This window comes from Parus major, chromosome 27 (assembly GCF_001522545.3).
Source record: "Parus major isolate Abel chromosome 27, Parus_major1.1, whole genome shotgun sequence".
Classification (NCBI taxonomy): Eukaryota; Metazoa; Chordata; class Aves; order Passeriformes; family Paridae; genus Parus; species Parus major.
The window spans coordinates 2,371,772-2,384,137 of NC_031796.1; the positions used below are offsets into that span (position 1 = coordinate 2,371,772).

Genomic DNA, 12,366 nt, shown 5'->3' on the forward strand with positions numbered 1-12,366 from the left:
AGGATCTTCGCACTCACCTGATTCCTGAGGAGAAGGAGGTGAGAGAAGTGGATGAGAGAGCAGAGACTGGGGCTGCCTTTTATAGCAGTCCTGCCCTGCCTCAGGCCCAGAGGCACCTTTGTGGGAAGTCATAGTTTTCTGACCAGCTCATGTCAAATGTGCACCATCCCAGCTAATGGTAGGGGCTGTGTCCTGGTTTCCTGCTCCGCTGCCTTTTCATTTCCTGGCTTCTACCACATGCTTTCCTATATGAAGATCTCATTCTGTAACTGCTGGGATGAGAGGCTCAAGGATTTCTGTGGCAGAAGTCTCAGATCAAGGGCTGTTGGCATTCCTTGTGCATGGGTGATGTTCGCTTGGGTAATTTCTGAGCGGTTTGTTTTTGTCCAGGTTGTCAGGAAATGGTCATCTCCTTTGTGCTTCTTGCTCACACACCCAAGGACAGCCATGTGAGGGGACATGACAGCGCTTCTTCCCCTCTGCCCTTTCTTACCACCTGTTCTCTGTGTCTCCCCAGGCCAGTTTTGGGATATTTTGCTCTCTCTCCCTCTGTATGGCAGGCAGATGGACACCCTACAGGAGCTCCACTGCATCTTAGTGACTGCCCCATGTGTTTTCCTTTTCTTCCTTAGACTCATTAAAGTTGTGCTTTCATGCCTTGGCCTCCAAGTTCTCCTTTTTTTTCTGTGGCAACTCTTCAAATCTGCTCACGTACGAAGTTAAGAATGGCAGAGGGTGAGAGTCCCAGCAGTGGATTTTCCTCCGTGGTCTTTCTCTTGGAGCTAATGAAGACATCCTTGGCTACTGCACAGAGACCACCAGTGAAACCACAAGTTCAAAGAGTGGCAGCAGTGGGGATGGGACACAGAAATTCTTTTGCCTTCAACCTTGAGCAGTGCTCTAATCCATGTGACCCCCTGGATATCCATGGCCTCTTGCATGCAGAAAAGGAACTCTGCAAGGCACTGCGGGGCTCAGAATAACAACTCAGCTACAGAGCGTCCCATGAAGCCTATGAGGTTCCACACACGCTCCTGCCCTCAGTTCAAGACAGAGACATGGTCTTTCTCCATCTTACTGGCCCCGTGCACATCTTGCTATGTCCAGAAACCAAGGCTTCACCTTGCTCATGCTTAGACCCAAGCACTAGTCTCAGTTGCCAGTTGACTCAAATAATCTCCAGTTCCTCTTTACTCAGTGTGTGACCCTCATGGACAGACCCTCCATGTTGATCCTCGCATTGAAAAACCCTCAGTGCTCTTGGTAGATCCCATTTAATCACTTAAATACTCTGATAAAGTCCTCCCCAAGAGTCCTGCTCTCCAGGGAGAAAAGGCTACATTCCTTCAGTCTTTCCTCGTAGCACAGGTTCTCCAACTCTTTGATTTTCTTTGGCACACACAATGGGATGGGAGCAGCTGCTGGATCAGCATCAGCAGAGACCATGTGAGGGATTAAGTGATGGCTTTCCTGGGTGCAGGTGGGCCAGTCAGCAGAACCACCTGGGTGAAGACAACCACAAACCAAATTTACATACGACCAGGGCTTGCAGGAGGCAATGGTTTTCCTTGTGACAAGGAAAGTCTCCATCAGCTTTGATGCAGCAGTGGAAGAGTGACAGGTCTTCACAAAAGAAACATGATGAGGAAGAACAAATGCAGTAAGGTCTGCAGGTACTGATTGCTCTGTGCAGGGACAATGAGAAGGCCATTCTTCACCTGGGTTAGAAGATACATGGAGAAGAAAAAGTTCATTGTATGTGTGGTGTTTCCTGGTTGCACTGACCTTTTGATTGTCTCATTCTTAATTGTCTAATTCAAATGCCCAAAACTCCTGATAGCTGCACAGTCACAGAATCATGAAAATGCCTTCAAGATCATCAAGTCCAGCCATAAACATAACACTACCCACTCAACCACTAACCCATGTTCCTATGTGCACATCTACACTCCTCCAGGAGCGGTGACTCAACCACCTCCCTCAACAGTGTGTTCCAATGCTTGCTAATCCTTTCAGGGAAGACTTTTTCCCTAATATCCAATCTAAACCTTCCCTGGTGCAACTTGAGGCCAATTCCCCCTGTCCTATCACTTGTTACTTGGGAGCAGAGACTGACACACAGCCTCCTTCCAGGTAGTGTTAGAGCGATAAACTTTCCCCTTGGCCTCCTTTTCTCCAGACAAAATAAATCCAGTTCTCTCTATAAGGTAGATCATAGGTAGAGGTTTTATCACATGTCATTAGGAAGAGGAGAGAATAGTGGTTGAGATCTGCCATGGTTTGTGCCCAAGGGAGCTAAAGTTAAAGTGGGACACTAACTGAACTGAGCATTCCTCTGCAGCAAATAATTAATTCATGAAAACATGAAATTAATTTACCATATTGTCAAGTGAAGCTGTTGCTTTGTCTTCAGGGAAGCAAGCCTGATGTAGGAAGGGATGGAAATCTGTCCCTTCTGGGTTTGACAAATTCCTGAGGCAAGGCTGGCTCACCTTTACAGACAGCAGAGATGATCCATAGAGAGCATAAGGACCTTGGTGGACTTTGAGACCTGAGCCTATGCAAAACTCATGAAGTCCAAGAAGATTGTGTGAAAGGTTCTGCACCTGGATTCAGGGCAGGGCCAAGGAAAAATACAGCATGGGTAGGGAATGGATTGATATATGCCCTGAGGAGAAGGACCCTGGCTTTTGGTGCAGAAGCAGCATCACATGACCAGGAAATGTGTGCTTGCAGCCCAAAAAACTGACCATATCCTGGGTTGCATCAAAAGAAATGTGACCAGCAGGCTGAGGGAAGCTATATTCCCCCGCTAGTTCCCTCTCATGAGACCCCACCTGGAGTACTGCTTCCAGCTCCAGGACCCCCAATATAAAAGGCCTATAGGAAGGATATGGACCTGCTGGAAAGGGTCCAGAAGAGGCCTGTTAAGATGATGAGAGAGCTGGAACACCTCTGCTACAAAGACAGGTTCAGAGAGTTGAGGTTGTTCATCCCAGAAAAGAAAAGACTGGAGAGATTTTATAGCTCCTTCCAGTACCCAAAGAAAGCTAGGGGGCTCCTTTATGGAAGTATGTAGTGATAAGATAAAGGGGAATGGCTTTAAACTGAAAAAAATAGTTCAAAATTAAATATTGGGAAGAATTTATTTACTGTGATGGTGGTGAGGCTCTGGAAGAGGTTATCCAGAGAAGCTGTGGCTGCCCCTTCCCTGAAAGGAAGTGATCATGTTAGACAGAATTTGAATCAACCCGGTCTAGTAGAAGGGGACTCTGTCCATAGCAGGGTGTTGGAACTAAGCTCTATTTAAGGTCCTTTCAAACACAAAGCATTTTATGAAAATATTTTATCTTATCACAGCTGAAATGGGAGGTGTAATGTCATCCTGGGGTTCAGGAGAGTATCAAATGTATGGTGGGTGTTCTCTAATCACCTTTTTATTTTCCCTGAGGCAATAACCCAGTCTCCCACAGGAAAGGGATCACTATAGCATGCTGCTCCTCTGAGCTCCCACCTCTCCTGTAGCCTGGAGGTCATGGGGAACAGCCTTTGGTGCTGAACCTCAGAAATTTGGGACTACAAAGACAGTTGAGATTTTCTGCACTGTCCTTTCTGGAAAACATGAAGAGTGGTTGGTCTGGGAGAGAGGGGCAGTGATGGATGGAAGGTTGGGAAAAGAAAAGCTGTAAACCTGACACTGGTTTCCAGGTAGACAAGTACAAGGAATAACTGATATCACTGCCCATTGTCCTCTGAGGGGAAAAACAGTGGGAGAATGAGGATGTTCCTGCTGAAACAGATAGGAAGCAGAAGACAACTTTGAATTTTCTTAAGAAAAATGGTATTACTAGTCATGCTTAAAGATTTAAAAGAAATACTCTAAAAATAGAGACATCCAATGTCCTTGGTAGGTATCTCAGAAAATTAAACACATGGAGGTTATTATGGTGATTTCCTTAATGTTAGCATCATCAGATGATGTCTGGATGAGGTCCCACGACAACAACCAGGGTTCAGCAAATTCTAGCAATCACCATGTGTGCTCACAGCGATGAGACAGATCCCAGGTCAAGTTGGGAAGTTACATGTGTATCAAAGTCCAGATTCAGAACAATGGGGTCCTGGTCAGGCAGAGATGTGTCACAGCTAGAGCTCTAACTCAGATTACAAGCACGAGGACCTAATCTTGAAAGCTTCCCCAATAGGAAGAGGAGTTGGTTCTGGCTGAAGCCTCCCAGCAGAACTGCCTGGCAAAGATTCCAGCAAGGCCATCAGAGGGAAGGGAGAAGCACTCAGCTATGCAACCCTTGATCCAGCTGTCCTACATACCTCAGCAGAGCAACACCTGAACGTGGGTCAGGTCCAAGACCCATTTGCTGGGAGGTCTCAGCACTGCCTCACTCAACACTGGGCTGCTGAGCTACAGAAGTGCATCAGGCACTGGCCTGGACACGGGGACCCTGTGTCCCTTCCCCAGATACATATATATACACATATATATAGAAATAAATAAATAAATAAATAATGTACAGCAACATTATACCAGAAGGGATCTATTAGGGATTTATATCCTGAAGGAGTGGACAGACATTCTTGGTGTTCTACCTAAACATAAAGCAAAAAATGGAGGGTGCAGGAGGCAGAGGCTGCATTTCATTTCTCTGGACACTTCTCTGCAAGGCTGAAGACAGCACTGTTCAGCTGTAAATTGTCTCCTTCTGGCAACACTGTGGGGCTTAAGGACACAACAAGGGAGAGTCCCCCACCATGATCTGCACATGTTTTCAGGACAAAGACCTCACAAGCCCACACTGACGTGTGCTCTGCATGGAACCCTCACACTGGCAGAACAGACTCAAGTGCACCACCGAAAGACAGAGGACCTACAGAGAGTGCACAGAGATGACATGAGATGACATGAGATGAGGCCAATGAGACTGCACAATTTTTCTCAGTACTTTAAGACAGCACTAGAGTCAAATACACCCAGCAGAAACCCACCTGAGTAAAACACTGAGTATTGATGACAGAGTGATGAAGGAAGCAAAAGAAAAAATGTGTCATGTCACACGCAGACCTTGGGCATGTGTACAGGAAGCATGAGAGCAGGGCTGATTTCTGGCCACCAAAGGAGTCCAGAGGAATGAGACAGGTACAAATCACCTGCTTGCATAGGATACCAACAGCCCTTGATCTAAACCTTCTTTGTCCACTGATGTCTTTCTGCCCTGAAATCCCTGATGCTGTCATCCTGGCACTTTGAGAAATGACCCTTCATATAGGAAAGCATGTGGCAGAGGCCAGGAAATGACAAGGCAGCAGTGCAGGAAACCAGGACAAAGCCCCTACCATTAGCTGGGATCTGGTCAGAAAATTATGACTTCCACAAAGGTGCCTCTGGGCCTGAGGTAGTGCAGGACTGCTATAAAAGGCAGCCCCAGTCTCTGCTCTCTCATCCACTTCTCTCACCTCCTTCTCCTCAGGAATCCTCAGGTGAGTGGGAAACCTCTTCTCCTCCTGCTGCTCCAAGAGCAGCTCTTTCCTGGCTGTAGGTCTCAGCTGAGACGGGATTTGGGAGCACAGGGCTGGGAGCTGCTTCTGCTGGGAGAGGGCAGGGGAGAGAAGGTCTTGTGCAGACAGAGAGAGGCTGGCACTTGGCTGAGGTGGCTCCTGGGCTTTGAGCTGGGCACTGCAATGTGGGCCAGGAGGTGCCTTGGCTGCAGGGTGTTTGGGTGCAGTGCTGCTCCTCATGTGTCCTCACTTTCTGCTCCCTCCCTTTCCTCTGTGCCAGGTGCACCTGTGACCCCGAGCCATGTCTTGCTGCAAGCCCTGCGACCCTTGCTGCCAGCCCTGCGGCCCCTGCCCGCTGGCCAGCAGCTGCAATGAGTGCTGTGTCAGGCAGTGCCAGAGCTCCCATGTCGTCATTGAGCCGCCTGCTGTGCTGGTGACCCTGCCCGGCCCCGTCCTCAGCTCCTTCCCACAGAACACCGCCGTGGGATCCTCCACCTCCGCTGCCGTTGGCAACATCCTCAGCTGTGGTGGAGTGCCCATCAGCTCCGGGGGCTTTGACATCTCCTGCATCACCAACTGCTATGGTGGCAGCAGATGTCGTCCTTGCTAAATCTGCTTCTGGCAACATCCTCAGGCAAGAACCTCCAGTACCTCACAACGTGGTTCTGGGCAGAACATGATTCTGGTCAGGAAACAGAGCTTTTGGACATTCTATTTACAGCTTTAGGATGATGTTTCTTTCTCCTACTATTCCATCTTCTTTCTGTGCTGTCCATTTGTCCCCAGGCCAGCCCAGGGGAGCCTTTTGTCCTCCCTTCCTCTTTAAGGTAGACAGATGGTCACCCTGGAGGAGCTTCACTGCATCTTAGGGGCTGCTTCTGGTGCTTTCTGTGAGCCATGTCTTCTTCTTTAGACTCAATAAAATACTTTTGCATCCAAGCCTTGGCCTCTGAGTCATCCTTCATTTTCTGGCAAACCTTTCATATTGCTTAGGGAAAATGGTGGAGAAAGAACAGGGTTCAATTCCCTTAAAGCTGACAAAGTCATCCCTGGGTACTCAATAGACAAGGTCATCAGGAGAACCGTGGCTCCAAATTTGGCAACAGCTGTGAAGGGAAACGACAATGTATGGGTACAGCCTACAAGCTCACCTTTTCCTTCTCCTCCCCTCCATTGCCTGGTCTACAGTCCATGGCTTGCACATGAGCATGGGTAGATGAGATACACTCCCTCAGCACTGGTAGGACCCAGCTGGTATCCAGACATGCAGAGCTGAGGTAATTCACAATCAGCCATACTTGGCTGATACTCATTTACATACTCATTTACCACTTGCAGTGGTAAATACTTTCATCTGAATATGTCTTCTGGCTTTATTATAAATTTGTAACAATTCTCACATGTATGAATGTACGTAATCTGTCCATCAGGTTCTTCCTGTGATGTCTTGAGAGGCTGACCTTGAACAGAGGCTAGACAGAGTTAAAGAATAAAGTAGGTATTCATTAAAAGCCTTAATGGATACATGTTGGGCAGTACAAGAATCTGGCCAGGGCTATACTGAAGAGAAACCCCAAATAGTCACAAAATTGATGACCGGTCATGAGGTCTCACACTGTCATATATTTTGGTCCATTTGCATATTGGGATTAATTGTCCAATTGCAGCTTCAGATTATGAAGTCACATCCTTCTTGTTTTCCCTCTGCAGTCCACAGTTGTTTATACTTTTGGGCCTGAAACTTGTAACGGTTGTCCTTGGTCTCAAGCTGAAAAAGGATTGTTTTGTCTACCTATTCTGTGAAGAGAGCTTAATAACACTTAATATGAAGCTCAGAACTACACACCTGGGCAGCACATAATCTGAAAAATATGAAAGCTAAAACTTAAGGCATCACCTGGATGAGGCCTTTGACCAAACCAGTGCTCACTGCTGCTGGGTCAACGTTTGGTTGACAGTCCATGCTCACTTTGTCACCTCATTCCTGTGTTTGCACCATACGGTGTTGTACTTGTCTCCAGGAGAGAGAATAAAGATGCTTGTTGCAAAAATGGGCTGCCTACCTCTGTACAGCTCCTTCTCCAACTGCAGCCTGTTTTTTCTCACAGTGCCTTCTTACCAACAGCCCTTGGTTGGCTCCATGGCTATCTGGATATTGGTGTTTGAGACACCTTACCATCTTATCATTTTATCATCTTATCACCTGTGGCTCAAACATCAATATGGACTTGGACTGGAAAAGGAGAACTAGGGAAAGAGAGAGAGAGAGAAAGGGGAAAAGCATATAAGTTGTGTCTGAATTTGGAGGTTAATGTCTTTATAATCTCCTACATTTTAATATACAATCTTATTACAAAAATAAAAGGCAAAAATATTAACATCAGAAGGACAATCACAGGGTACAATGTGTTATTAAGAGCTTCAGTTGCTCTTGGTGACTACCCAGTTTAAATGTCCCAACAATGATGTCCTCTGTCTTTCTTTGATTTTTCCATCACCCAGTGGATTTTTCTACATCAGGATGAATGGTAATCAAAATTTTCTGTCTGTTTTCCCAAGCTTCCTTCAATAGCATTTTTCACATCCAAGTGAGATTCATTCAGTAGGAATAGGTTGCTGGTCTTAAGTCAGTGTGTAATTAAATCATAACAATTGGTAAGACATAACAGGAGCTGAATAACTAAAATCATATCCCATAATGTCAAACAAAGTTACAAGCACAAATATTAGGGTACTTGTATGTACAATAATGTTGTCTACAAATATAAATTCACAAGGGTTTCTTGCACAAGCACTTCCATTCCATCAGGACCATACTCTGTACTCTAGGGACTAGAGTGCATCTCCATTGGGATTTAATCCTGACACAATGATTAGGTACATGGTATATACTGAAGCACCGTGCACTGTTGAAACAAGAAGTGTGGTTTATGGTTTGTGGGATCATAAAGGAAAATTAATACTTGCTACTATTATCTAGATGCTAGGAGTGGAATTCCCTTTTTATTATCCTAGGTTACCTTTTGACTGTCACCCTCCTTTGTAATTGTTGCCCCAGTAAATTGCAGCCACAAGAGAGAAGTATGTGTAGTGCAGAATGCAGATGCTTACCATATTGATTAGCATAAACAAAAGAAGTGAAGGTTTCAGCCCTGTGGGTTGAGTTTGTTGATGTGTGATCCAAATTTGGTTCCTCCTGGCAATGATTGCTCCTACCAAAATGATAAGGAGTTCTTTGATAAGTAACTCAGTCTTCAATGGGACATGCTGGCACAATTCCCAGTATTGTTCCTGGAAAGATAAAACACTACAAGTCTCAGCAGAGTTGGCCCAGACAGGTTACCCCGTAGTTGTTCAGGGTGTATAACAGCTTGGAATAATGACAGAAGTACCTTTTCCCACTCAGAGGGTCTCTGTTCTGTCTCTTTAATGCACTTGAGCCGAGAAATAAAAATGTTGTTGGTCCATCAGGGCCAGTTTGGCCTTGACATTCCTCAGGTGTAGTTTCAATTTCTAGTTCATTCACTGCTCACCACACTACTGTTGCTGCTTTGCTCACTTTTTCAGAGGGGCTGCTGCTGGTGGTATCTCCTGCAATTAGAATATTACATAATTGCATGTCCAGAGAAAGAGATGAGACCGTCTGTAAACATTTGGCAAGTACAGCCTGTACAATCATGCGGAAATGTTTATACTCTTGTAAGAGTCTGATAAAGGTGCATTGTCTAGCCTTCCAGGTAAGTGCAAATTGAGCCTTGTTATGTTCCTGGCATGGCATCATAAAAAAACCCATTTATTTTACATCCAGGGTTGCTACACACGAGTGGGAGGCTCTCTAAATTGGAGTTACCAGTTCTGTAGAATTCAGCACCGCAGCACTTAAAGGCACACTAATAGGCAATCAATTGCCTGAAATAAACTGTATGACTCTCTTCAGTTCTTCCTGGAGCCAGAAAGGAGAATTAGATCAGGAGTGTGAGTGAGTCTATTCTCTTGGTTTGTTGCCACCCCATCAATGCCTAAGCACAGGGAAAACCCTAAACAACCCCCTCTCTCCATCTTCTCTACTTTTGGGGCTGCCCAGCCCTGCCATTTTCTGCCCCTACTTTGGAAGTTTTTGCTACATTTTATTTTGGCACCCCACATCCACCTGGACCCCCGCTGCTCCTGCTACAGCTTTGAGGTTTTTTGCTATGCTTCGTTTGCCTCCCCAAGTCTGCTCACCTCTGCAGTTCCAGCTCAACACTCTGCAGTTCCTGCTACAGCACATTTCACCACCCATGATGGCACTGAGACCGGCTGCTCCCCGAGAGTTTTGCAAAGGGAGCCACGTCCCCTCTCCTCTATCGCCTGAGCCGCCATCACCGCCCGAGGGAGACGCGGCCGAGCCCGCGCCACAGCGCCCCCTGCAGGCGCGGGGGAATCACCGCACCCGCCCTGCCCGGCCGGGAGCCACCAGCGCCCCTGCCGGCCGTGCCCGGAACTGCAGCCAAGGGGAAAGCGCCTGCGGCCGAGGCAAGGCTGGCCCTGGTGTCTGGTTCTGTTTGGTGCTGCTGCCCGGGTGTTGTTTGTTTGAGTTGTTATACAGACCAGTAAAGAACTGTTGTTCCTTTTCCCATATCTTTATATCAAAGCCCCTTAATTTCAAAGTTATAATAATTCAGAGGGAAGGGTTTCATATTCTCCATTTCTTGAAGGTTCCCACCTTCTTTGGCAGACACCTGAGTTTTAAACAAAGACAATTGTCAATATATAGTAGAGTGAAAGAAAAGCAAGAGAGAGGCATTAAATGAGAGAAAGAAGGGAAGATAGATCACCAGTCCTGGCTTGAGCATTGACTCAGCTGATGGAGTATCCAAGCAGAACAAGGACATTTTTCCTGGAAAAGTGCTGTCCTACCTCCACATGGCCATTTATCCAGCCACATCACATTTGTTCTCACAGCATCTTCTTACCAAGAACCCTCAGACGGCTCCACAGCCATCAAGCTGTGGGTTTGAGACATGCACAAGAGCCCCACATCTTCTAATGCTCCTACACCAGTGTTCAGTGAGGTGGACACAGATGGTGTCTGAGCCATGAACTCTGGGCAGGAAGAGCATAGGGGGAACTAAACGAAGTCCATGGGGCATTGTGTGCCTGAGCTGTTATTTTGCTGTGCCTTCAGGACTTCCTGAAGGTGATGTGAGAAAAAACAGGATGTGGCTGGAGAAGGGGCCATACAGAGGTGGGACAGCATTCTTCTGGAAAAAACAACCTTGGTGTAGTTCCTGAAGAGAAGCATAACACAGGATAGCAAAATGAGGTCGCAAAATGTACATGGACTGTAGGGGGGGGATCAAGGTCACCAAAGACCCCTGAAGCCTCCAACCCATTTCCAGAAAGGTCAGAAAGAACAGACTGTGCATAAGAACTCCTTTGCACAGAAAGTGAGGAACCTGTCTTTGGGGCAGAGAAACCACCCCAAAACTGGCCATTGCCATTAGGATCTTGGATACCCAGTGGACTGGACTGTCACAGATGGATGGATGCTGAAACCAGGACTGACATCTCACCTGCTAGATTGATGCTGGTAATAGGACTTCTTTTTCTCTCTAGTTCTCTTTCTTTACTGTTCTCTTTCCCTCTCTTTCCCTCTCTTTCCCCCTCTTTCTTTCTGTCTTTCCCTCATTATTTAATGTCTCCCTCTTTAATTTCTCTCTTCCCATTTACTAAGCCACTTAATCCGAAGTCCACTGCCATGTGCTTATGTAGTAGGTCTGGGACTACTATAACATATCAATTACATTCATAATTATAATTATCAATTAGTGTGGACTAAGTATGTCATATACTAATAAAACTTTCGTACTTTATGCAGACACTGAATTTTGCTGTTCCTTTTGACTGTGAGGTACCTGTCTCATCTGCCTTTGACCACATGTGCTGCTCATTTGCCCTAGACTGGGTAATGCAGGGGAGAAGAAGGAAGAGATAAGGCTGTAAGCTGTTCCCAGACACTGCTGTTTCCTCATTCCTGACACCCCTTGGAGCCATCGTTTCCCTGTTTGCCATTGGTTGTGGAGTAATCGAGGATGTTCTTCATCAACTCCAATGGAAACGGCAGAAAGAGTGGGAGTCCCCGCTCTTCCCCTCCACCTTCAACCCTGAAAAGACTGGAAGAGTTGCCATGGAAAAAAGGACAACTTAGAGGCCAAGGTTTGGATGCACAACTTTAATGAATGTAAGGTAGAAACAAAGGTGGCTCACAGAGAACACCATGAGCAGCCACAGAGATGCAGTGGAACTCCTGCAGGGTGTCCACCTGCCTGTCCAAAAGAGGGAGAGCAACACGTCCTCTTAGGCTGGCTGAGGGAAACACAGAAAGAAAAGGAAATACAAAAAGTACTAGAAGGGGACAATGGCTCCAATACTAAATACCATGTCTTAAAGCACTATTTCCTGCCCAGAGCCAGGTTCTGAGATGTTGTAAGCTCTTGCCTAAAGACTTTAGGCAGCTTTAGCAGGGACGACATCTGTTGCCACCATAGCAGTTGGTGATGCAGGAGATGTCAAAGCCCCCAGAGTTGATGGGCACTCCACCACAGCTGAGGATGTTGCCAACGGCAGCGGAGGTGGAGGATCCCACGGCGGTGTTCTGTGGGAAGGAGCTGAGGATGGGGCCAGGAAGGGTCACGACAACGGCCGAGGGCTGGATGGCCACATGGGAATCCTGGCACTGCCTGACACAGCACTCATTGCAGCTGTTGGCCAGTGGGCAGGGGCCGCAGGGCTGGCAGCAAGGGTCGCAGGGCTTGCAGCAGGACATGGCTCGGGGTCACAGGTGCACCTGGCACAGAGGAAAGGGAGGGAGCA

General features: G+C 46.9%; 2 protein-coding genes across 2 annotated transcripts; one reads left to right on the top strand and one right to left on the bottom strand.

Annotated features, from left to right (window-relative positions):
- Positions 1-5,403: 5,403 nt before the first annotated feature.
- LOC107215227 (feather keratin Cos2-2-like) lies at positions 5,404-6,304 on the top strand. The gene is made up of 2 exons (XM_015651243.2): positions 5,404-5,493; positions 5,792-6,304. The coding sequence occupies exon 2, from the start codon at positions 5,813-5,815 to the stop codon at positions 6,119-6,121; it is 309 nt and encodes a 102-aa protein (XP_015506729.1). The 5' UTR covers positions 5,404-5,493; positions 5,792-5,812; the 3' UTR covers positions 6,122-6,304.
- A 5,706-nt stretch (positions 6,305-12,010) lies between these two features.
- On the bottom strand, positions 12,011-12,337 carry LOC107215229 (feather keratin Cos1-2-like). The gene has a single exon (XM_033520082.1). It carries the CDS (start codon positions 12,317-12,319, stop codon positions 12,011-12,013), a length of 309 nt encoding a protein of 102 aa, XP_033375973.1. The 5' UTR covers positions 12,320-12,337.
- Between the last annotated feature and the right edge of the window lie 29 nt (positions 12,338-12,366).